The sequence below is a fragment of the Rhinolophus hipposideros genome (assembly GCF_964194185.1).
Source record: "Rhinolophus hipposideros genome assembly, chromosome: 7".
Lineage (NCBI taxonomy): Eukaryota > Metazoa > Chordata > Mammalia > Chiroptera > Rhinolophidae > Rhinolophus > Rhinolophus hipposideros.
The window spans coordinates 1,573,874-1,599,331 of NC_138053.1; the positions used below are offsets into that span (position 1 = coordinate 1,573,874).

The 25,458-nt window shown below is 38.4% G+C and overlaps 1 protein-coding gene across 9 annotated transcripts in view; it reads left to right on the plus strand.

Moving 5' to 3' along the window:
• Positions 1–25,458, plus strand: part of LOC308499520 (S-adenosyl-L-methionine-dependent tRNA 4-demethylwyosine synthase TYW1-like) — a 193,637-nt gene that overhangs the window by 160,723 nt on the left and 7,456 nt on the right. For all 9 annotated transcript variants that reach the window (XM_081053065.1, XM_081053068.1, XM_081053066.1 and 6 more), the window contains 2 exons: positions 2,481–2,591; positions 13,766–13,933. In XM_081053065.1, the coding sequence (XP_080909191.1) occupies positions 2,481–2,591; positions 13,766–13,933 (279 nt within the window). The remainder of the gene's footprint in view (positions 1–2,480; positions 2,592–13,765; positions 13,934–25,458) is intronic.

The following is a 25,458-nucleotide window of genomic DNA, read 5'->3' on the forward strand; positions in this document are numbered from 1 at the left end:
TGAACAATTCATTCTCTACTCCATGATTTGTAATGGCTCTCTGTTACAATCAAGTTTTCATAAATTCATAGATGTTTCTAAACTTTCTACTGTGTTATATTGGAAGGTTTTACTATCTTGTCACATTGCCACACTAAGTTGCTATAGCTTTATAATAAGACTTGATATTTAGTACAAAAGACCTCTTTCGTCTTTAAAATTGTTTTTCTTCAAAATTGTCTTGCTTATTCTTAGCCCCTTAATACATTTTCATATTTATTTTAGAATCAATTTAGAGTCTCTCTCTCTCTCTCTCTCTCTCTCTGTCCCTCCCTCCTTCCCTCCCTCCCTCCTCTCTCTCTCCTCTCTCTCTCTCTCTCTCTGTCCCTCCCTCCTTCCCTTCCTCCCTCCTCTCTCTCTCCTCTCTCTCTCTCTCTCTCTCTCTCTCTCTCTCTCTCTCTCTCTCTCACACACACACACACACACACACACACTCACAGTCACACAACTTTGAGATACTAATTGGAATTGCATTGAATTTGTAGTTTAATTTGGGGTAGTTGCCGTCTTTATGAAGTCATGTCTTCCATTTGTTTCTTATTTTAAAGTTGCCTGTCCTATCACTTTAATTTTCTTTGACTGACATTTATCTTCTATTTGTAGATTATGTTGGCTGTCTTTGTGAAATGTTAAATTTCCACACATCTTTTGGCATTGTTGTTTGCAGGCTATTCTTAAGTTGGTGGTTATTTTTGCTCATGTGTGTGCTCCAGCAGGCAGCTGGGTCCAATTCTTAGTCATGAGGCTGTTTCATTATTTTTTTAACCTCCATTATCTATTTAATTTTCACTTTTCATTTCATCTATGTTGCAGTGGCGATGGCTCAAGAGAAGAACTTAAAATACCCTTTTGACTATATATTCATGGGATGTATTATTTGGTAAATAATATAAATTAGGTACGTAAGGATTTTGGATGAAAGACTTTTTTGGCATTTTAGTGTTTGTATAGCAAATGCTATCTTCCCTTCTTCTGCTAGGCTCCTTTGCTGTCATTCCAGGTTCGCATTTGTGTGAGTCAGGACATGTGGTAGAGTCCTGGATGTACAGGCGTCTCTGTCACTAATAAGCTTTCTGGGGGAAATCTTAATGAGTTCACTTGCCAGGCTGAGTCACTTTCTAATGGGTCTGGGGTTTTCTTACAGTCCAGTGTAGGCACAGGGCAGTTCATTGCTGAGTTAAAAACAGTCTGAATATTCTTTGACTGCAAAGTGTTTACATTTGGACAGTTAATTCCCCAGGAAGGGAGACTTTAGTATATAGTATTTTGGACTTGACCTTGTGAATTCTTACAAGTAATATTTCTTAATAAGAAATCGAGCTATAAGATTTACTGGTTTTAGGGATGTATGAGGTGTGACAATTAAGTTCGCGAACTCATTCTAGGAAAAAGTGCTACACACCTCATTGCTGAATATCACTATGGTCACCTTTGAAGTACTCCCCTTGGGAAGCTATGCAAAGCAATTTTGGAACTCATTTTCTGGAATGGCCATCAGAGCTGTCGTCGTATTACCCTTGATGTCCTGAATGTCACCAAAATGTCTTCCTTTTAGTATTTCCTTTATTTTCAGGTAAAGAAAGAAATCATGGGGGCCAGGTCAGGTGAGTAGGGAGGGTGTTCCAATACAGTTATTTGTTTACTGGCTGAAAACTCCCTCAGACAGTGCCCTGTGAGCTGGTGCATTGTCGTGATGCAAGAGCTCCTTCGGGACCATTTTTGCACACCTTTCTCATGCCAAGATTTTCAATAATGAACGCCACTCAGCAAGACACAGCCACACATGTGTAGTCACACAACAGCCTAGCCAACTGTCCCTTCATGTCTTTCCTTAAGGAAAGAAGAGTTTGTGAGATTGTGCCTTTCTGGGACTCTGTTCCATCCTTGTGTTTACACTTTATGTCTCTCTGTCTGATCCCCAAAAGATGGTTTGCAGCCAAAAATGGGTAAGATATCTCACGAGAGATACAACCTAAGCCAGGCGGAACCGAGTGGGAACCCCCAATGAGCTGCCTTGGACAGGTATGGAAAGGGGCCTTGCCTCCCCTTCCCCCTGCTTGGGAAAGTCTGTTGCCGGCTCTGGCTTTCCCCTTGCACCTGTTTCCACTTCTCTCAACGGAGTTGTTACAATGTGAAAGACATGATCCTGAAAAGGTACATGCTTTAAGGAAAAACATCCTGGGACCTTGTGCTTCTGTTGTTTAAAGACAAAGGGTGATTGGAATAAACATTTTCTGTTATGAGGTCTGAGCCTCACAGACCATGGGAGAGTAACTTTGGTTACACTTTTTTTCATCATTCTACAAAATACACCTTCAGTGTGTAGAAGTTCATGCTGGATTTCATCTTACCTGGGTTCTCTCTGGTTTGAAGAAATTTGAAAGTCTTCCTAATGTGTGACTTCTACCAGGATAACAAAGCTGGCTTTTCCTTTGTTTTAGCAACAGCGTACTGTCTACAGACTGACTCTAGTGAAAGCGTGGAATGTGGATGAACTCCAAGCCTATGCTGAATTGGTGTGCCTAGGAAGCCCTGACTTCATCGAAGTGAAGGTAGGCCCCAGCGGCCACTGCTGTGCACATTTCCCATGGTGCTTCGTGGGAAATTAAAAACGGTGAAGTTACAAATCTTTAAAACTCTACAGGAGGTCCCAGATGTTTCATTTATTCGTTTAGAAATATCAATCAAGAAACTGTCATTGTTCTAGGCATTGGGGATATTAGCAGTAAAGACTGAGCATTTGTTCTCACAAAGCTTATAGTTTAGTGAGAGGTAGACAATCAACAGAAAATGAATCATTAAAAACTATATACAGTTGACCCTTGAATAATGAGGGGTTAGGAGCGCCAACCCCCTGTGCAGTTGAAAATCTGTGTATAACTTTTGACTTCCCAAAAGTTTAATTAACTACTAATAACTTACTGTTGACCTTACTGATAACCTAAGTTACTATTGGCCTTACCAATAACATAGAAACAGTTGATTACCACACATTTTGTATGTTTTATTACATATTGTAGTCTTATATCATGTAATGTATTCTTACAATAAAGCAAGCTAGGGAAAACAAAATGTTATTAAGAAAATCATAAGGAAGAGAAAATACATTTACAGTATTTACTGAAAAAAATCCACCTATCAGTGGACCCGTGCAGTTCAAACCTGTATTGTTCGAGGGTTAACTGTAGTAACATTAATATGCTCAGAAATAAAATAGTGTTACAGTGAATAATTGATTGGCTTTTAAGTAAACTTTTATTATGGAAAACTTCAAACATCTACAGAAGCAGAGAGACTGGTCTCATGAACCGCATTCATTCATCACCAGGTTTCAAAAATTACCAACTCATATTTCGGCTATATCCCTACCCATTTCTCTGCTGTTACCCAATTATTTTGAAGCAAACCCCCATATTATATCATTTCTCCATAACTGTTGCAATATATATCTCTAAAAGATATGCACTCATTTTAAACACTTATTCAGAATACCAGTCTCATAACTTAACAACTTTAACAGTAATCTTTAAGTACTAGAACATAAAAGGTTTCAAACTTGACCAGTTATTTCAACAGTATTTTTGAAACTAGATCCAAATAAGGACGATTCATTGTAGTTTGATTATTTTTCCCTTAAATTTCTTTTAGCTTATTAGTTCCTCTTCTGTATGTTTTCCCCCTTATCATTTATTTTGTTGAAGAAAGTGGATTATTTATCCTGGCTAGTTCCCCATGTTTCTTTTTTAAGATTTTGCTGATTGCGTTTTCCTCTACCCCCTGTATTTCCTATGGATTGGGAGTTATTAATAGATAAAGAGATAGATCAGTCGTGTGTGTGTGTGTGTGTGTGTGTGTGTGTGTGTGTGTGCATTTCAAGATTATTTCATTGGTGGTATTGTATACTTCCAGCAGGAGGCATGCAATGTATGGTTGTCGGTCATTTTTGCCAGTGTTTTTTTGGGGTGGATTTCTATAAGTGGATTGATGTTTCGAAGGGTAAATCCATGTATTGTTTTGCTAGATATTGTGGTTGGCTATTCTAGATTTCATAAGCAAGAAGGCTTTTCCTAGGAGATGGCTTTTTCAAAACTGATCGTAAATACTAAGAAGCGACACCACATGCAAAGGCTTGGGGTCAGAGCATCCTGGCAGTCGGCACAGCTAGTGTACGGAGGTCCTACGGGATCTCTGTGGGGAGGTTGGAGTTGGCAGTGACACCAGATGAATCAGAGAGGTGGGCTGGGGCCAGATTTTGTTAGGCTTTTCAAGCAAGGATAAGAAAATTGGATTTTATACTGAGTTTCTTGGTAAGCTTTTCTCTATACTGTATGTCCTATTAAAGGACTTGAAGTGGAGAGTCATGTGATCTGATTTCTGATTTTAAAATATCACCTTGCTGCTGTCATGAATGAATTTTAGAGGGTAGTAGTAGAAGTAGATAGACCAGTTACAAAGCAGTGACTTAACCCAAGTAAGAGAAGTGATGGCTTGGGAGAAGTCATTGGTAGTACAGTCAGAGAAGAGTGGCTGCATTTGGAATGTTGGAAGTAGAACCAGCAGAATTTGTTGCTAGATGACATGTAGGGAGTGAAACAACAAAAGGAATCGAGAATAGCACTGGCTTTTTGGCTTAAACAGTTGTGTGGATGTGAAACAGTTACTGAGATGGAAAGACCAGTGTGGGAGGGAGCTAAGTTTGGGGAGTAATTTCATGAGTTCTATGTTGGCCTCATTAAATTTGAGGTATTTTTTAAAATATCCAAGTAGTTTCTAATAGGCCATAGGTTATATAAGCCTGGAGGTCAGAGATACTACAAAGCTGGCAGCAATGATTTGGAAGTCATCAGCGCGAGACGCAAGTTAAAGCTATGGAGTGGTAAGAGGCAAATGGCTTTCTCAAACAACGAAGAGTCCACAAAATGAGAGAAAATGACCAGAAAATTCACCCAGTCTCTGAAAATTCGTCTCTTCAGTTTCTGTTTAGGAAGTTGAACGCAGTCTCTGTCATTGGAGGATGTTTCAGAGTTTTATAGCTGTCTTTTAGTAAGTTTGGCGTTCTGTATTCCTCTGGAGGGGTGAGAGGTAGGAACAGATGAAATAATGCAGTCTGAGTGTGTGATATTTTATCTTTAGTCAGGTCAAAGACACTCTTTTCTTTGAAATTGCTCTTAATAACTCTAATGATGCAAAGATACAAACTACATCTGAAATATATGTGTTGACTTAAGAAAACCTTGCCAATATCAGGGATTAGTGTGTTTTAATTTATGATTTAGCTCTTAAAGAATCCTGCCTCAAATTATGTTGTAGTAAAACCTCTATTATAAAGCAGCTTGGTTGGATCACACAGTCACCTTTTTCATTTTCCTTTCTTTTCCTTTCTTTTCTTTTCCTCTCTCTTCCCTCCTTCCCTCGTTCCCTCTCTTCCCTCCTTTCCTCCCTTTTGCCTTCCTTCTTCCTTCCCTCTCTCCCTCTCTTCCTTCTTTTTTTCCCCCCTTTACAGTCACGTTTTCTATAATGAATGAGATATTTCACAATCTGAAAAGAATCGACCGATATTCTTTTTTAAAGAAAGATGGCTACTGTGTAAACAGTGTAATTTTCTGATGGGTATTTTTTAGTTGAGCAAACTAGTAACATAACTAGGAAGTGGATAAAACCTTCTGTCTATATCTGAAATGAAATAATGACATAATTTCTTTCAAACAGTATTTCCATTTTACTGTTTTATCTCTGGATTCAACAGATATTTTTAAGTTCTCTCCATGTGGTGCGTCTTGTCAAAGCACGAAGATATGAAATTTGATACTATGCTATTTGGCAAATGGATGTCTTATTGAACAAGGCAAAGTCTACAAAAGTAATGAAGCTACATTGAGGGTTTTATTTTAAAATTCTTGGAGAAATATGTGTTCTAATCACAAGATAAATGTCTTATTTAAATGATAAAATATGTTGTAGTAGATAACAGCTTGTGTTGTATCAGAGGCAAGCATGGGGATGATCAGCTTTGTCTCTTACAGAAAACCTGCAGTATCGCCATAGGAAGGACCTGGGCCACTGGGGATTGGGTCACGTACGGAGTAAAATTCAACTCTCCTTTGTCGAACGAGTTAATGATCTTCCTTTTAAACTGAAGTAAGAAAAGGGGTGTTTATAGAATATAGTATGCTACTGAGGAACAGAACAAGTTAATAAACTAACATTTATTATTTGATTACATTTTTAACTACATGTTTAGATATATTTATATAAGAAGTATGGAAGGATATAGATCAGATTGGTAACAGTGTTCTATTAATATTTGGTAGAAAGGGAAGGAAAGGTTTATTAATTTTACTTTTTTTATACTCTTGTGTTGTGTGAATTATTTCAATGAGCATGAGTTGCTTTTGTAATTCAAATGATTGAAATGAAATTAGTAAGTGGAGAGGCATGCTTTCCAGTTCAATAGGGCTAAACTCTTTAATGTCTGAAAAGGCAACTTTTTGTTGTGGTTCTTATTAATTAAAGTTAAATTTTTCTAAAATGGAGGAGTTTTAAAAGTAATCATAATAAACCCTTTCCAAAAATCATTTGATGAGAGCTAGCAATATGGCAGGCTAAGATAACCTCAAATTCCTCCAAAAACAAACACACGTGTTATGATAAACATATTTGTGATAGCAGAGCGGGTATGTTGGGTCTGTAAGCAGATTCCTTAGGGGTTTGAAGAAAAGCGACCACCCTGGTGGTACTGCACAGCCCTGGCTGAGACAGGACTTGTGTTTAAAGAATAGAAGACTAGGCCCTACCATGAAAGGGTGAATTAGGACAAAATTTACCCACTGACACAGAATGGCACTTGGAGGCTTGTCCCTTACCTATGCTTTTGATGAAAAGAAAGGTCTCCCAAAAAGGAGAGACTGTCCCTCAACTCCTGTCCCTCAAAAGGAGTTGGCTTTAAAATATAATAGTATCTCAAGGTTACATGAATGTTCTACAGATGTGAAATAGCTGGTTCAGATTGATCCTCTGCAAGTGATACTCCTGGGGCTCTCCGCACCAGCGAACACCATACGGTTCATACCCTTTGTCTGTATTTCCTGCGTGTGTGTGTGTGTGGGTGGGGTGGGCTGGGTGCCGGAATCTCATAGTGCGCACGCACTGGCGTCTCAAGGGGAAGAGGGAAGAGCACAGCTTTGATACATTCCTGGAAGGTACCGATGGAGCCTGGGACAGGTTACTTATCTTCCTTGAGCCGAAATTTCCTCATGATTAAAATTAGAATAATAACAACAATTTAATAGCTTTGTTTTGGTAATTCAGTGGTGTAATATGTATGCCTGGATTCAGTAAACGTTTAGCTCTCTTTCCATTAAGCACATTTATTTAAATCAATAGAAGCATTTCTTTATTATCTTGATTTCCTCTTTTCTTTCATTGCTGGTCTTGTAAAATATTTTTCTGTTGTAATCTCTGTAAATTAACACATATTTTAGCTTCATGACGCTCAAATTGGCGTTTATCTGCTAGCCTGAGAATCTTAACTACCACTGTTGGCTTGCTTGTTTGTGAAAATATGTTTTATGTTACAAACATCTGCCTCATTGAAAAATTTTCATAGCACAATCTATTTATAGTGAAATACTGTCTTTGTAGTCTCTGCCCAGCATCACACCTTAAGAATAGTTACTGCTCAGTAATTATTTGTTGTCAGATGATTTAAGACTCTCTTACCCTTAGCAGTGTACGAGGTCTGACAATTTAGTTCACGAACTTGCCACCGTACACTTACATTGGCAGCACTGTACAAACAGCTCAGTAAGGTTTCATAACCTTGGCATATCAGTGTCTCACAGCTGTGTTCATGTTGCCATGTGGCGGTGTCTTGCTGAGTGGCATTCATTCTTGTTGTGTGTTTTGTGTGCCGTCGCGAGAATGTCTGAGCTTAAATTGGAACAACGAATGAACAAACATTAAATTTCTTGTTAAGCTTGGCAAGAGTGGAAGTGAAATCAGGGACATGTTAGTCCAAGTTTATGGGGATAATGCCATGAAGAAAATGGCAGTGTACAAATGGATTAAATGTTTTTCTGAGAGGAGAGAATACGTCACTGATGAAGAGAGGTCAGGACGACCAGTAACAAGCAGAACTGATGAAAGCATTGCAAACATTTGTCGAATTGTACATCAAAATCATTGGCTGACTGTGAGAAGCATAGCAGATGAAGAGAAACAATTAGGAAAATCTTCACTGAAAATCTTGGCATGAGAAAGGTATGTGCAAAAATAGTTCCGAAGGAGCTCACCGATGAACAAAAGCAAAGGAGAGTCGAAGTTTGCCAAGACCTTTTGGGAGAGGCAAGACGATGTTTTGGGCTGTGTTATCACTGGTGAGGAAACATGAGTGTGTCAAAATGACCCTGAAACAAGTGTCAAAATGCACAATGGAAGTCAGCCAATTCTCCACGACCACAAAAGTTTCGTCAGTCCAAATGAGGAGTCAAAATGATGTCGCTAACCTTTTTGGATATCAGAGGGATTATTCATTATGAATTTGTACCAACTGGAGAAACAGTTAACCAAGTTTACTATTTGAAAGTACTGAAAAGGCTGCGTGGCAAAGTTAGATGACCTGAATAATTCATGGCTCTTGCATGACGGCAATGTGCCAGCTCACATGGCACTGTCTGTGAGGGGGTTTTTAGCCAGTAAACAAATAACAATTGGAACACTCTCCCTACTCACCTGATCTGGCCCCCAATGACTTCTTTCTTTACCCAAAGATAAAGAAATATTGAAAGGAAGACATTCAGGACCTCAAGGGTAATACGACGACAGCTCTGATGGCCACTCCAGAAAAATAGTTCCAAAATTGCGTTGAAGGGTAGACTAGGCGCTGGTGCCAGTGCATAGCTTCCCAAGAGGAGTACTTCAAAGGTGACCATAATGATATTCAGTGATGAGGTATGTAGCACTTATTCTAGGACGAATTTGCGAACTTAATTGTCCAACCTTGTAACTTTCACAGAGCTCAGTCCTTGCAGAATGCATCTTGTAAAACAAATGTTTTAGCAATGCCTCACTCTCTACACAAAAGTAAGGAATAGTATCCATTGTTTGTGTAGATAGCACTACCTAACCAGTGTTTATCAGGTGGTTCATGATCATTAGAGAGTAGAAAAATCCCGAATAATATGAATGAAAATTTTTTTTATTCTTTTATTTTTTTTTATTAGTTTCAGGTATACAAAACAATGTAATTGTTAGACATTTATCATTTATATCCCTCACACAGTGATAATTCTCCTCCCTTCATTTACTACCCCTCTGACATTGCATACAGCAATTACGTTTCCACTGTCTCTATTCCTAATGCTGGACTACACTTCTTGTAAGTATATACACACACACACACACACACACACACATATATATATATATATATATATAAAACTATAGTTGACACTCATTGTTCAGCTTCAGGTGTACAGTGCAGTGATCAGGCATCTACATCGTCCCTGAGGTGGTCTCCCTAATGAGACAAGTGTCCATCGGATACCCTACAAAATCTTTACAACATTATTGATTACATTCCCCAAATTGACTTTTGTATCCCCGTGACAATCTAGTGGTTACCGATTGTGCTTTCTAATCCCCTCACCTTCCCTTTTATCCCCACCACCCTCCCATCTAGCAACCCTCAGTTTTTCCTCTATGTCTCTGAGACTGTTTATGATTAGTTCATTCACTTATTCTTTTCTTTAGAATCCACATATAAGTGAGATCATATGGTATTGTCTTTCTCTGACATTTCACTTAGCATAATGTTCTCTATGTCCATCCATATTGTTGCAAATGGTAAGATTTCTTTCTTCTTTATGGCTGCGTAATACTCCATTGTATAAATGTACCACAATTTCTTAATCCAGTCATTTACCGATGGGCATTTCGGTTGTTTCCACGTCTTGGCTATTGTGTATAGTGCCTCAGTAAACATAGGGGTGCATAAATATTTTCAAATTAGAGTTTTGGATTTCTCCAGGTAAATACCTGGGAGTGGAATTGCTGGGTCATAAGTTAGTTCCATTTTCAGATTTTTGAAGATACCTCCATAACTGTTTTCCATAGTGGCTGCACCAATCTGCAATCCCACCAACAGTGCACAAGCATTCCCTTTTCTCCACATCTGCGCCAGCATTTGTTGTTTGTTGATTTATTGATGATAGCCATTCTGACTGGGGTGAGGTGGTATCTCATTGTGGTTTTTATTTGCATTTCTCTGATGGTTAGTGAGGTTGAGCATTTCTTCATATGTCTGTTTGCTATCTGTATGTCCTCTTTAGAAAAATGTCTCTTCATATCCTCTGCACGTTTTTTAATTGGGTTGTTTGTTTTTTTGGAGTTGAGTTGAGTGAGTTTTTTATAAATTTTGGATATTAACCCCTTATCGGATAGATCATTGGCAAATGTCTTCTCCTATTCACTATGATCCCTTTTTGTTTTATTGATGGTTTCCTTTGCTGTGGAAATTTTTTATTAGATCAGAAACGAGTTCTGGGTTTATCATCATAGAAGAATTTGCTACTTGATCTTTAGGTTACTCGGCATAGATTGGTTGGGGGTACAGAGAGGAACAGGTGCACCCCCGGCCCTTCAAGAGCTCAGAATTTTCACACATTAATCAGTTACCTGGTAGGAGATTCGCACAAGACATGATGATGATATTGGGGTCAGATGTGGTGGGAGTTCCTGACAAGAGATTAAAGAGACAATGGGCACATTGGCCAGGTAAAGACTGGATGCTGAGTGGGGCGGTCCAGTAAGAAGGCCTCGAAGCCTTGCTGAGATTGAGCTGGTTGGTTTTTTTTTGCTGGAGAGTGGGTCTGGAAGCATTTTTAGGATATAGGAGAGATATGTTTTGAACGTATCGCTGCAAAAAGTCGTAAAGGCATTTCTTTTGTCATCAAACTACAGGGGACAAAAACAGTATCAGAAGTCTTTTGACACGTAGTCCGTATAATTAGAATATCAAGCTGCCAAAATCCTGCTCTGCTCAAAGACCTCGAAGTCCCAGGTAAACTTTCCAAACAGCCAGTAAAAAGAGACCTTATGGCCCTGTCATCTATAACAGAGAGCTGTCAACAAGGCACCAGGGTAATGGTGTAGGGTATGCTTTTCACTGCCAACCCGATGGTCTGTTCTTCTGGAACTTTCTTTGGGTCTGCTTGTCATTTCTCAACCTGTAGATTCTAGATTGAGTGGCTGCTTTTCAGTTGCCACATTATCGCCATCTGTTTTCTTGAGGTTGTGCTTTTTTCAAAGTTGTGAGGGAAGAACTTGGTGCAGGTGATAAATTGGGCAGGTGTGGGGATGGTGGTGGGATGAGACCGTGTCAGACAGCCCCGATGTGAGGGAAAAGGAAGTGTTTTTAAACAATGCAAGGTCAAGTGTGCTCAGGAATGAAGCAGGTGGTCATCAGTAGAGTGATTGCAGGGTGAAGTGAAACAACCGCAGCAGAGAAGACAGCTCCAGTGAGGCACTAGAGGCAAGCGGGGGGAGGGCTCAGGGGTTCTCCAAAGAGTCTCCTTTCCGGAATGTATTCACTGCAACTGGTTTTGCCCCCAGCATCCTGTCATGGTGAAGGCCTGGGCTCTGGCTGGCCCACCTCGGAGGATTTTGTTTGGCTAAAATGAGAACTCTGATGTGAAAGTGCATCACCGTGACAGAATGCTGGGGGCAAAACCAGTTGCAGTGAATACATTCCGGAAAGGAGACTCTTTGGAGAACCCCTGACCCCTCCCCCAGCTTGCCTCTGATGTGTAAAGTCCTGTAAAGCATCGTGCAAATGCATGGACAAGTATTATGTGAAGGCACAGTGATAAACTGTGGCATTCATTCTTTAATTTCACTTCTAAACCAAATTTCTCCTTATGATTAATGATTTATTATTGCTGAATAAGAAATACTAAAATATTTTCCAAAGCCATTGTCATAAATATAAGATCTTGTCTAAAATCTCTGTTTCTGTAAACTTTTTAAATATTAAAAATAAATTCCTTTGAATTAGCTACTATAGTGTGGCTGTTCATATAATTCATACATTATAAACAGTATTTAAATTGAAACAAAGTTCATTTTTGTGACTAATTTGACCTACCAGTAAATAATTTTCGTGGTTTTTATTCATGTAGATACATTTAGCACAATTTTACAGCCATGCCTTCTTTAAGATTTTTTAACTATTGTATTGTTTGCTTTTTTAATTCACTTAAAACTCAGACTCAGTTTAATGAATTCTATAAATCATTGGGCTAGTAAAGAAGATTCTCTTGTTTATTGTAATTAAGCTAGGTTGCGTATGGTTTATGTCAGCAAAGGTCTTCTCAGTTTGGGATACCAGCAGTGTTTGTTTTATTTATTTATTCGTGTCAAGTGTAAAAGAAAAGAATAAATGAATGAACTAATCAGAAACAGTCTCAGAGACAGAGAGGAAAAACTGAGGGTTGCTAGACAGGAGGGGGAGGGGAGAAGGTGAGGGGGTTAGAAAGCACAACCAGCAATGTTTTTGAACCAGCAATGTTTTTGAACAGCCGTCTGGACTAGAGCGTTTCGCAGAGCTCGCGAGTTTTCGGCCAAGTCCCAGCTCTGCCATCTGCCATCTGTAGGGTCAGGGGTCCCTCTGCAGTGCTCATTTGTGGGTTTTTTATTTAATGTCATTCTGCTCCCTTTAATAATGTGTATGCATATGTGTGTCTGTGTGTGAGAGAGGATGAGAGAGAGACAGTGTGTGACTGGTGCACGTTTTTTATTTCAGTTATTCCCTACTTAGTAGCAACATGTCTAGAATATTCAAACCATTTGCCAATAAAGTTTGATTCTGGGGTATTTGAAGAGCCTACACATTTAAGACATACCTTATTATTAGAAAATTAATAATTTATCATTATGCACCCTACCAAATAGAGAACTTAGTTATGAAACCTTTGGGGTTTATATGCCTGGGCTGTCAGGCAGAGTTCAAAACAGAAGCACAGTTATCTCACGGCATTCGTAGTGAACGGGTATTTCTGTGGAGGTGAAATACATGTATGTACATGTAGGTGTGTTGAAATGTATATATGTATATCCACAAATGTATTTCCTGTCTGGCATGATTCTTTGTGTGTGTATGTATATATATATATCCATATACAAAATAATTACAAACTGAAATCCTTAAGGAATAAAGAACAACAACAGGATTCCTCCCCAGCCCTTCATAGAAAGTTGACCAACCTCAAGTCTAAACTGTACTAGAAAAGGGGAGCTTGCCTTATTTTCCCAGTGAAGAAATTGTTCAGTGAATTTTTGTGGGGTGTCAACTATACCTGCATTCTTATACCAGGGGATTATAATCCCTTGAAAATTAATTTATACTGCTCAAATGAATCTGAATGGAAAGATGTTATTTGTTCACATATATCACTGTGACAGGACAGCATAGATTGTGACATAACACAAAACACAGGTGCCCAGGCACCTGTGTTGGCGTGAGAAGAACGCTGGCCGGGGGGCTCCATTGCTTTTTTTTACTAACTACTCATATTAGCAAGTTTTATCATCTTTATTTCACTTTCTCCACTGTAAAATGCAGGTTGAATTGGATCGGAATACCTGTGGGAGCCTTTCTGGCTTTGAAACGCTTACTCTACAACATTAAGTAGGTCTGTAACTGTCTTTAACTGTTGTAATGTCTGCGCAGGGTGTTACTTATTGTGGAGAGAGCTCGGCCAGCAGCCTTACCATGGCCAACGTGCCCTGGTACGAGGAGGTGGTACGCTTCGTCCGCGAGCTGGTGGCGCTGATCCCCGACTATGAAATTGCTTGTGAACACGAACATTCTAATTGCCTCCTGATAGCTCACAAAAAGGTAAGAGTAACTCGAATAAGTCTTCTGCCACCCTTATGCTTTCTTCTCTTTTCTCTCTGTTGTCCCCTCGCCTTATTATAGTGAATATCTGCTTGTTTGCTACCTTTTCTAAAACAAACATTAAGAAAACCCTAAATTCTGTCGGTTGGGCTCATAAATTCTCTTTGGTTTTAGTCTTCACCAGGCACTTGAGGTGCTTTCTAATTTGTAATTGGTGCATGCTAAAAACACAGAGGCAAAACACCTTTGTAATAAGTTCTAGTCCTTTCCTGGATGACATTGGAAAGCTAAAATAGTAACCAGCCCCCATGTGAGTGTTTCTGACTGTCAGAAGAAATGTTGAGGTATTTATCAAATTTTAGATCACTTTGAATCTTGGCCTCTGAAGAAGTTTTTCTGAGATTTTGGTTCATGACTCTATTTTCATTTTTCCCATGTAGGGCTTTTATTAGGCAGAGCAAGTACATGAACCCAGTGAATTTCTTAAGTAAATAATGCCTAGCAAAGGAAAAATTCAATTCTTGGTAGAGATGGGCCATTAAAATAAGAAGGAAAACTCTAATTAGGAAGCCAGTGTTAGAGTAGCTATTATAATGTCCTATGGAAATATTTATACAGAAATAATGTAGCATCTGGGCTTTCATTTCAACTAATACAAAATGAAGTACATGATGAGTGGATGGGCTGGGGTTGTTGAGGCTAGATGATGGATACATAGAGGTTCATAGTACTCTGCCTAGTTTTCTGCTCAACTTAAAAACATGGAAATGGGTGAACCTTGAAAACATTATTCTAGGTGAAAAAAGCCAGACAAAAGGCCACACATTGTATGATTCCATTTACATGAAACGTCCAGAATAAGTAAACTCATAGAGACAGGAAGTAGATCAGTGGTTGCCGGGGCTCGGGGAAGAACAGATTGGGAAGTGACTGCTAATAGCTATGGGATTTCTTTTTTGAGGTGATGAAAATATTGTGGTGTTGTTTGCACAACTTTGTGACTATACTAAAAACCACTGAATTGTACACTTCAAAAGGCTCAATTTCATGGTATGTGAATTGTATCACAATAAGGTAGATTAATAATAAAAAGGTCGTCAAGATCAAGGGTAGGCTACCTCTTCTTATGTAAATGATTTTGATACAGTAAAGTCAGGCTTAATTTGCACATGAAAGGTTCACTTTTTCTTCCCTCAAAACCAAAGTGGCTTCCTGAACAGCTTCTGAAGTTAATGACATTTAATAATATGAGAATCGTTCAATTAAAATTTCACATGTTCGAATCTCAAAACAATGTGAGTTTAAAGGTCCTCATACTTGGGTTGTAGTTAGATGGTATGTAGCTGACTTGTGGTCTTCCGGGCTTAAGGATTTAGAAGAATATGTTGTGCGAGCATTAAGAAAAAAGGAAATAAAGGCCGCCTGGTATATGAAATGTTTATCAAAATGTGTCCAAACATAACTAGCTTACTAAAATGAATCATAGTTGACATATATAATGTTATATTAGTTGTGTACAACATAGTGATTAGACATTTATGTAACTTATAAAGTGATCACCCATATAAGTCTAGACACCATACACAGTTGTTAAACAGTATTATTGACTATATTTCCTAGGCTGCACTTTATATCCCTGTGACTTTTATAACTACTAATGTGTACATCTTAATCCCATCCCCCTTTTGATGCCATTTTTTTATAACTACTTTGATGCCATTTTTTATAACTACTAATGTGTACATCTTAATCCCATCCCCCTTTTGATGCCATTTTGATGGCAACCATCAAAATGTTCTCTGTATCTGGGACTTTATATCTGTTTTGTTTGTTCATTTATTTTGTTGTTTAGATTCCACATATAAGTGAAATCATATGGCATTTGTCTTTCTTAGTCCTACTTCCTTCACATAACAATACTCTCTAGGTCCATCCATATTGTCACAAATGGCAAGATTGCATTGATTTTTATGAGTGAATAATAGTCTGTTGTATATTTGTACCACATTTCCTTCATCCATCCATCTATCAATGGACACCTAGGGTGCTTCCGTATCTTGGCTATTGTAAATAGTGTTGCAATGAACATAGGGGTGAATATACCTTTTTTTTTTTATGTTATTGTATTTTTTATTAAAATTTATTGGAGTGACAATGGTTAGTAAAATTACATAGGTTTCACGTGTACAATAATATATCTTTTCAAAGTAGTGTTTTGTGTTTCTTCAGATAAATACCCAAAGTGGAATTGCTGGGTCATATGCTAAATCTATTTTTAATTTTTTGAGGAACCTCCATACTGTTTTCCATTGTGGCTGCACCGATTTACAATCCCACCAACAGTACACAAGTTTCACTTTTCTCTTCATCCTCGCCAACACTTATTGTTGATATGTTGATGATAGCCATCCTGACAGGTGTGAGGTGGTATCTCACTGTTGTTTCAATTTACAATTCCCTGATGATTAGTGATGTTGAGCATCTTTTCATGTCTATTGGCCATCTGCATGTCCTGTTTGGAGAAATGTCTACTCAGGTCCTCTGCCCATTTTTTTAATCAGATTGATTTTGTTGGTGTTAAGTTGGGTGAGTTCCTTATTGTAATGATGAGCAGAGGAAAAGAAAGAGGAGGTACACACACACTAGATTGGGGCTAATTAATTTATTTAGCAATATCTAATCAATTTATGTAGCAATATGCAATAGCAAAAGACAAGGTCAATTAATAGAATGTGCTAATGACAGAAAGTAAAGGTGGTTAAGACTAAACTACATACATTGATACCAATGTCATGTCAAAGGAGTACGTATACATATAAGTTTACAAGATCCCAACATGTTTACTATTGATCAAAAATCACTTGGCTAAAGACACAACTAACATCAGTAAGGAGTATCCAAAAGCAGCAATAAGCTCTATAGGATAGTAACTATTACAGTAGATGTCAAAAGCTCACCAAACTGGGGGAGAACAGTACTGGAAAATTCATAAATCAAACCCTTCCAGGTCTGTAGCTGAGAGAAACTCAGGCGTTTCCCACACCGCTGCCTGTTAGTTCCCAAGAATGCTGCTGTTGTTGTCGTTGTTAGAAGTCCAGACGTCTTCTGATGCTGCAAGCTGCAAGCTGCATATAAATTTTCAAGGTGTTAGCAATCTGAAGATTGTTGCTGTTGTTGCGTTGTTGTTAGAAGTTAGGACGTCTTCTGATACTGCAAGCTGCATACAGGTTCCCAAAGATGCTAGAATGATGACAATTTACCAACAAAAGAAGTCTCTCTACTGTTCATTGAGGCAAGTTCCGATCTCTTACTCTGAAACAATCCAATCCTGAAAAGCAGTCCTGAAACAGCAGATCTTCTGAATAGTAATTTCTTGAAACAGCAATCAATCAGTCATTCCACCTGAGGTCTGTTTTATATATCTGTTTAGATGCACCCCCGAGTCAACTTTCTTGTTCCTGCCTATCCCTCCAGGAATGGCCAGTTCCGGGAGGGTCCCGCAGTTACTGATATGAATGCTGCCCATCCAGCCAAAGGGCCAATTCATCTGGACAAGCAATATCTACTGTTCTTGCTTGGGACCATCAGCCCAAGGTCTTCCAAAACCTGGCAACGTGCCTGTCACGTTGTCCTGATATAATTTAGCTACTTCTTTACTTCCTCTGCTGATGTGGGTGAAACAGACAGAAGAACAAAGAGGGAATTCTCTCAACCCCTGATCAAGAATTTCTTTAACCCTAAGCTAACCATCACCTCACAACACGGATAGAACAGCAAACATTATCTCATATCTCCCCTACTCAAAAGTATGAGACCAAATAGAAAACCTTATCTCATGTCTCCCTGGCTCAGGAGAATGAGACCAAAGGGGGAATTTACTCAACCCCTGATCACAGTACAGAAATCACCTCACATACAGGAACAGATAAAAGCTAATAGACAAAAGCTCACATCAACCAACGAAGACAAATTTTCTTCAACATCTTTCCTACACTTATATAATATTAATTTTATATCATGGTACTTTACTGAACTCATTTATCAGTTCTAATAGGTTTTTTTAGTGGATTCTTTAGGATTCTCTATATTTAGTATCATGTCATCTGCAAATAATGACAATTTTACTTCTTTCTTTCCAATTTGGAAGGCTTTTATTTCTTTTTCTTGTGATTGCTGTGGCTAGGACTTTTAATATGATGTTAAATGAAAATGGTGATTGTGGACATCCTTATTTAGTCCCTGGTCTTAAGGAAAATGCTTTTAGCTTTTCACCAATGAGTATGATGTTAGCTGTGGCTCTGTCATATATGGCCTTTAATATGCTGACGTATGTATGTTCCCTCTGTTCCCATTTTGCAGATATTTTTATCATAAATGGATGCTGGATTTTGTCAACTGCTTTTTCTGCATCTATTGATATGACCATATGATTTTTATTTTTCATTTTGTTAACATGGTGTATCAGGTTAATTGATTTGCAGGTATTGAACCAGTGTTGCATCCCAGGAATAAATCCCACTATATCATAGTCATAATCTTTTTACTGTATTGCTGAATTTGGTTTACTAATATTTTGTTGTTGATATTTGCATCCATGTTCATCAGGGATATTGACCTATTGTTTTCTTTCTTTCTTTTTTTTTTTGGTATTGTCTTTGTCTGGTTTTAGAATCAAGGTAATGCTGGCCTGGTAAAATGAGTATAGCAGCCTTTTCTCCTCTTCATTTTATTTTTATTTGTTTTGGAATAATTGGAAATGATAGATGTTAATTCTTCTTTGAATGTTTGGTAAAATTTACCTGTATAGCTATCTGACCCAGGACTTTTATTTGTTGGGAGATTTTTGATCACTGGTTTAATTTAGTAGTTATCAGTATGTTCAGATTTTCTTTTTCTTCTTGATTCCATCTTGGAAGATTGTATGTTTCTAGGAATTTATCCATTTCTTCCAGGTTATCCAATGTGTTGGCATATAATTGTTCATATTATTTTCTTATAATCCTTTATATTTCTGTGATATCAGTTGTTACTTCTCTTTCATTTCCACTTTTATGTTTTTTGGGGGGGCCCTCTCTCTTGATGAGTCTGGCTAAAGGTTTATTAATTTTCTTTAAGTTTTCAAAGAACTAGCTCTCGGTTTCATTGATGTTTTGTATTTTTTTTTACTCTATTTTGTTTATTTTCCCTCTGATATTTATTATTGACTTCTTTCTACTCTATTTGGTCTTTGTTTTTCTTTTTCTATTTCCTTTAGGTGTAAGGTTAGATTGTTTATTTGAGATCATTCTTTTTGAGGTAGGCCTGTATTGCTGTGAATTTCCCTCTTAGCACTGCTTTGGCTGTGCCCCCTAGATTTAGGATCATTGTATTTTTATCATTTGTCTCAATGTATCTTTTGATTTCTTCCTTGATCTCCTTGATAATCCATTCATTGTTTATTGAGCATGTTATTTAGTATCCACGTGTTTGTGTGTTTTTTAGGTTTCTTTTTGTAATTGTTTTCAGTTTCATACCATTGTGATCGGAGAAGATGCTTGATATAATTTCAATGTTCTTAAATTTATTGAGATTTGTTAGTGATCCAACATATTATCTGTCCTGGAAAATGTTCCATGTGTGCTTGAAAAGAACGTATATTCTGCTGCTTTAGGGTGAAATGTTCTAAAAATATCAATTAAATTCATCTGCTCTAGTGTGTCATTTAGGGCCACTGTTTCCTTGTTGATATTCTTTCTGGAAGATCTGTCTGGTGTCAATGTGGTGTTAGAGTCCCCCACTACTACTATTACTGTGTTACTCTCAAATATCTGTCAATATTTGTTTTACATATTTAGGTACTCCTACATTGGGTGCATGAATAAATGTTTACAAGGGTATGTGGTCTCTTTGGATTTATCCCTTTATCATCATGAAATATCCTTTGTCTCTTGTTATAGCTTTTGTTTTAAAGTCTATTTTGTCTGATATAAATATTGCTGCTACAGCCTTTTTGTTGGTTTGTTTCTATTTGCATAAAATATCTTTTTCCCATCTCTTTTAGTCTATGTGTGTCTTTCGATCTGAAGTGGTTCTGTTGTAGGCAGCCATATGCATGGGTCGTGTCATATATTCTTATCCATTCAACCACTGTCGGTCTTTTGATTGGAGTATTTAATCCATTTATATTGAAAGTAATGATTGATAGGTATGTAGTTATTGCCATTTTATTATTCATGTTTCCAATGATATTTTTTCTTTTTCTTCTTAAAGAAGTTTCTTTAACATTTCTTTTAATGCTGGTCTAATGGTGATGAACTCCTTTGATTTTTTTCATGTTTGGGAAACTCTTTATGTCTTTCTCAGTTCTAACTGATAGCCTTGCTGTGTAGAATAATCTTGGTTGTAGTTCCTTGCTTTTCATCACTTTGAATATCTCCTGCCAATTCCTTCTGCCTGCAAAGGTTCTGTTGAAAAACAAGCTGACACTTTATGGCGCTCCCTTGTACATAGCTACTGTGTTTCCCCGAAAATAAGACTGGGTCTTATATTAAGGTTTGCCCAAAAGACGCATTAGGGCTTATGTTCAGGGGATGTCATCCTGAAAAATCATGCGAGGGCTTATTTTCTGGTTAGGTCTTATTTTGGGGGAAACACGGTAACATTTTCTGTTGCTACTTTTAAGATTATGTCTTTGTCTTTAACTTTTGGCATTTTAATTCTAATGTGTTTTGGTGTGGGCCTCTTTAGATTCATCTTGTTTGGGACTCTGTGCTTTCTGGACTTGCATACCGTGTTTCCCCAAAAATAAGACCAAGCCGAACAATCAGCTCTAATGCATCTTTTGGAGCAAAAATTAATATAAGATGGTCTTATTTTACTATAATATAAGACCAGGTCTTATGTAACATAATATAATATAAGCCCAGGTCTTACATTGATTTTTGCTCCAAAAGACGCATTAGAGCTCATTGTCCGGCTAGGTCCCTTATTTTCAGGGAAACATGGTATCTATTTCCTTCCCCAGTTTAGGGAAGTTTTCAGTCATTATTTCTTCAATTAGGTTCTCATTCTTTTGCTTTCTCTCTCTCCTTCTGGTACCCTGTGATGGGGACATTGTTACACTTGATGTTGTCCCAGAGGTCTCTTAAACTATCCTCATTTTTTCTGGATTCTTTTTTCTTTTTGCTGTTCCAATTGGGTGTTTAATGCTACCTTGTTGTCCACATCGCTAATTCGATTCTCTGCTTTATCTAGTTTGCTGGTGATTCCTTCCAGTGCATTCTTCATTTCCGTTATTGTATTCTTCACTTCTGACTGGTTCTGACTGGACATGGTATCTATGTCCTATTATATGCTTACTATCTCTTTGTTGAGGTTTTCACTAAGTTCCTTGGCTTAAAATCATTGTTTTGAATTCTGTTTCTGGTAAGTTGCTGCCTCCATTTCATTTAGTTCTTTTTCTGAACCTTTCTCCGGTTCTTTCATTGGGGACATATTTCTTTGTTTCCTCATTGGCTACCTCTCTGTGTTTGTTTCTGTGTGTTAAGTAGGGCTGCTATGTTTCCCAGTCTTGCCAGGTGGCCTTATGTAGTAGGTACTCTGTAGGGCCCAGTGGCACAGTCTCCCTGGTCCCCTGAACTGGGTGCTCCAGGAGTGTCCCCTGTGTGGGTTGTGTGAGCCCTCCTGTTATAGTTGAGCCTTGACTGCTGTTGGCATATCAGTGGGTGGTATTGACCCTCAGGCTGACTGGCTGTGGTGTTTGGCCATATCCACAGCTTATGGGCTGCTGTACGGGGGGCTTACTCCACTGAGTAGGATTCGCCTCAGCAGGGTCTGGTGCCTGTTGAGACTGCCCTTTGTATGTGCCACTTGTGGGGCTAATTGGGAAGTGCTCTGCTGTGATATAAAGCCAACCTGCAAGTATGTTGGCTCTGCGTCCTCTTGGGAGGGGCTCCAGTACAGGCCCAGGTCAGCCACTGCCTCTGACCAGCTGGGGGCTACCTGGTAGGAGCTACAGAGCAATCCTCAGTTAGTTGCTGCCTGTTCTGTTCCTGGAGGTGCGAGGGAGACTCCACATTACAAACTGAGGACTGCCACCAGTACGGGACTGGGGCAGCTCCACAAAAAGCCAGGGCACCCTGAGGCGTGCTGCCACCTGCCAGCTCCCGTAAGGTTCACTGCTGATAAAGCCTCCTGTGGTATGCAAGTTGGGGCAGGGTCTCAGTGAGTCAGCAGGGTGGAGCAGCAGAGCTCACAGGCCTTTCAGGTTTAGATTTGGCCTGTAGAGGCAGGCTCAACATGGGAAAGATCGTGCCCGCCTGCTAGTTGCAGGGGAGGAGGGCCCCCACACAGCACAAATGGGGACTGTCCCTCCAGTCCTCGCCTGGAAGTTACAGAGCTCAGTCTCTTACTGTATGTCTCCAATGCCCCCAGAGTCACCGTCTCTCTGCCAGAGCCCAGAGTGAGTGCCTACATAGCCTCTTTAAGAGGACATCTGGGTTTCCCACAGCCTTCTGTCCCATCCAGATGGCTGGAATCCCCACTGTTTTTCACAGTCTGAAATTGTGGGTGCTCCTCTTCCCAGCACCAGTACTCCAGGCTGGGAAGCCTGGTGTGGGGTCCTGGGTTCCCTCCCTCCTCCGTGGGGAACCTCTGTGACTGAGATATTTCTCCTGGTTCTCAACTAGCACATGTGGATGTGGGACCAGCCCATTTCGTGTCTGCGCCCCTCGTACCAGTCTTCACATGGCTTCTTTATATCCTTAGTTATAAAACTTCTGTTCAGCTAGATTTCAGATGGTTCTCAGAGCTTTTCTACAAAGCTCTGGGTTCGACAAGGGCCGTCATCTCTGACACTTCCTAGAGCACATATTGGATTCTCAGTGTTTGTTTAATGAATTAACAACCTCCACACCTTCATCTGCTTTCCTTTCTCATCGTCTTAACTTCTGTAATCAGACACTGTTCCATCTTGCTAATTTTGGTACTTACTTTCCTTCCTCATTCATTCATGCATTCATTAGTTCAACAAATATATATTTTTTTAATTTATTGGAGTGACAATTGTTAGTGAAATTACATAGATTTCAGGTGTACAATTCGGTATTACATCATCTATAAATCCCATTGTGTGTTCACCACCCAGAGTCATTTCTCCTTCCATCACCCTATATTTGATCCCCCTTAACCCTCATCACCCACCCCCCCATCCCCCTTACCCTCTGGTAACCACTCAACTATTGTCTGTGTCTACCAGTTTTTGTTTCTCATTTGTTTCACCATTTATTGAAGAGGCTCTCTTTCCTCCATTGTAACTTTTTAGCTTCTTTGTCAAAAATTATCTGTCCATATTTATGTGGTTTTATTTCTGGGTTCTCAATTCTATTCCATTGGTCTATGTGTCTGTTTTTCTGCCAATACCGTGCTGTTTTGATTATTGTAGTCCTGTAGTACAAGCTAAAGTCAGGGAGTGCAATACCTCCAGTAGTGTTCTTTTTTCCTAAGATGCTTTCGCTATTCGGGGTCTTTTGTGGTTCCACACAAATCTGATGATTTCTATTTCTTTAAAAAATGCCATTGGGATTTTGATGGGGATTGCATTAAATCTGTATATTGCTTTGGGTAATATGGCTATTTTAACTATATTGATTCCAATCCATGTGCACAAAATGTCTTTTCATTTCTTTGTGTCTTCTTCAATTTCTTTTCAAAATGTCTTATAGTTTTCGGCATATAGGTCTTTCACATACTTGGTTAAGTTTATTCCTAGGTACTTTATTCCTTTTGCTGCAATTACAAAAGGATTTCTTTTTCGTATTTGTTTTTCTGAGATTTCATTGTTAGTATACAGGAATGCAATGGACTTTTGTACCTTGATTTTGTAGCCAGCAACTTTACTGTATTTGTTGATTGTTTCTAATAGCTTTTTGGTGGAGTCTTTAGGGTTTTCTATATGTAGCATCAAGTAATCTGCAAAGAGTGATAATTTAACTTCTTCATTCCCAATTTGGATGCATTTTATTACTTTCTCTTGCCTAATTGCTCTGGCAAGGACTTCCAACACTATGTTGAAAAGCATAGGTGACAGGGGACAGCCCTGTCGTGTTCCTGAATGTAGAGCAAAGGGCTTCAGTTTTTCACCATTAATTGTGAGATTAGCTGAGGGCTTGTCATATATGGCCTTTATAATGTTAAGGTATTTTTCTTCTCTACCTATTTTATTTTACCTATTTTACCTATTTTATTGTTTTAATCGTAAATGGATGTTGTATCTTGTCAAATGCTTTTTCTGCATCAATTAATATAATCATATGATTTTTGTCCTCTATTTTATTTATGTGATGTATTACATCGATAGATTTGCATATGTTGAACCATCCTTGTGCCCCAGGGATGAACCCCACTTGGTCATGATGAATAATTTTCTTAATGCATTGTTGTATTCGATTGGCTAGAATTTTGTTTAGGAGTTTTGCATCTGTATTTATCAGAGATATTGGTCTGTAGATTTCTTTTTTTGTGTTGTCCTTACCAAGTTTTGGTATCAGGGTAATATTAGCCTCATAAAAGGAGTCAGGGAGTACTGTCTCTTCTTCAACTTTTTGGAAGAGTTTGAGCAGGATTGGTATTAGATTCTCTTTGAAGGTTTAGTAGAATTCACTAGTGAAACCATCTGGTCCCGGACTTTTGCTTTAGGGAAGGTGTTGGATGACTGATTCAATTTCGTTACTGGTGATCGGTCTCTTTATATTTTCCAGTTCTTCATGGTTCAGCCTAGGAAGGCTATATGTTTCTAAGAACTTGTCCATTTCTTCTAGGTTATTGAATTTGGTGGCATACAATCCTTCAGAGTATTCTTGGATGATCCTTTGTATTTCTGTTGTGTCTGTGATAACTTCCCTTTTTTTATTTCTGATTTTGTTAATTAGTGTCTTCTCTCTTTTCATCTTAGTGAGTCTAGCCAAGGGTTTGTCGATTTTGTTACTCTTTTCAAAGAACCAGCTCTTTGTCACATTAATTTTTTCTATTGTTTTTTGTTCTCTATTTCATTTAGTTCTGCTCTGATTTTCGTTATTTCCTTTCTTCTGCTGACCTTGGGTTTCACTTGTTCTTCTTTTTCTAGTCTGTAAGGTGTAACATGAGGTTATTTATTTGGGATTATTCTTGTTTCTTGAGATAGGCCTGTAATGATATAAATTTCCCTCTTAAAACTGCTTTCGCGGCATCCAAAAATTTTGGTAGGATGTATTTTCATTGTCATTTGTTTCTATGTATCTTTTGATCTCTCCTCTAATTTCTTCCTTGACCCAGTCGTTCTTTAAAAGTATGTTGTTTAATCTCCATGTATTTGTGTTTTTTTCCTGCTTTCTTTTTGCAGTTGATATCCATTATCAAAGCCTTGTGATCAGAGAATATGCTTGGTATGATTTCAGTCTTCTTACATTTGCTGAGGCTGATTTTATGTCCCAATATATGGTCTATCGTTGAGAATGTTCCATGTACATTCGAAAAGATTGTATAGTCTGATGTTTTAGGATGAATTGCTC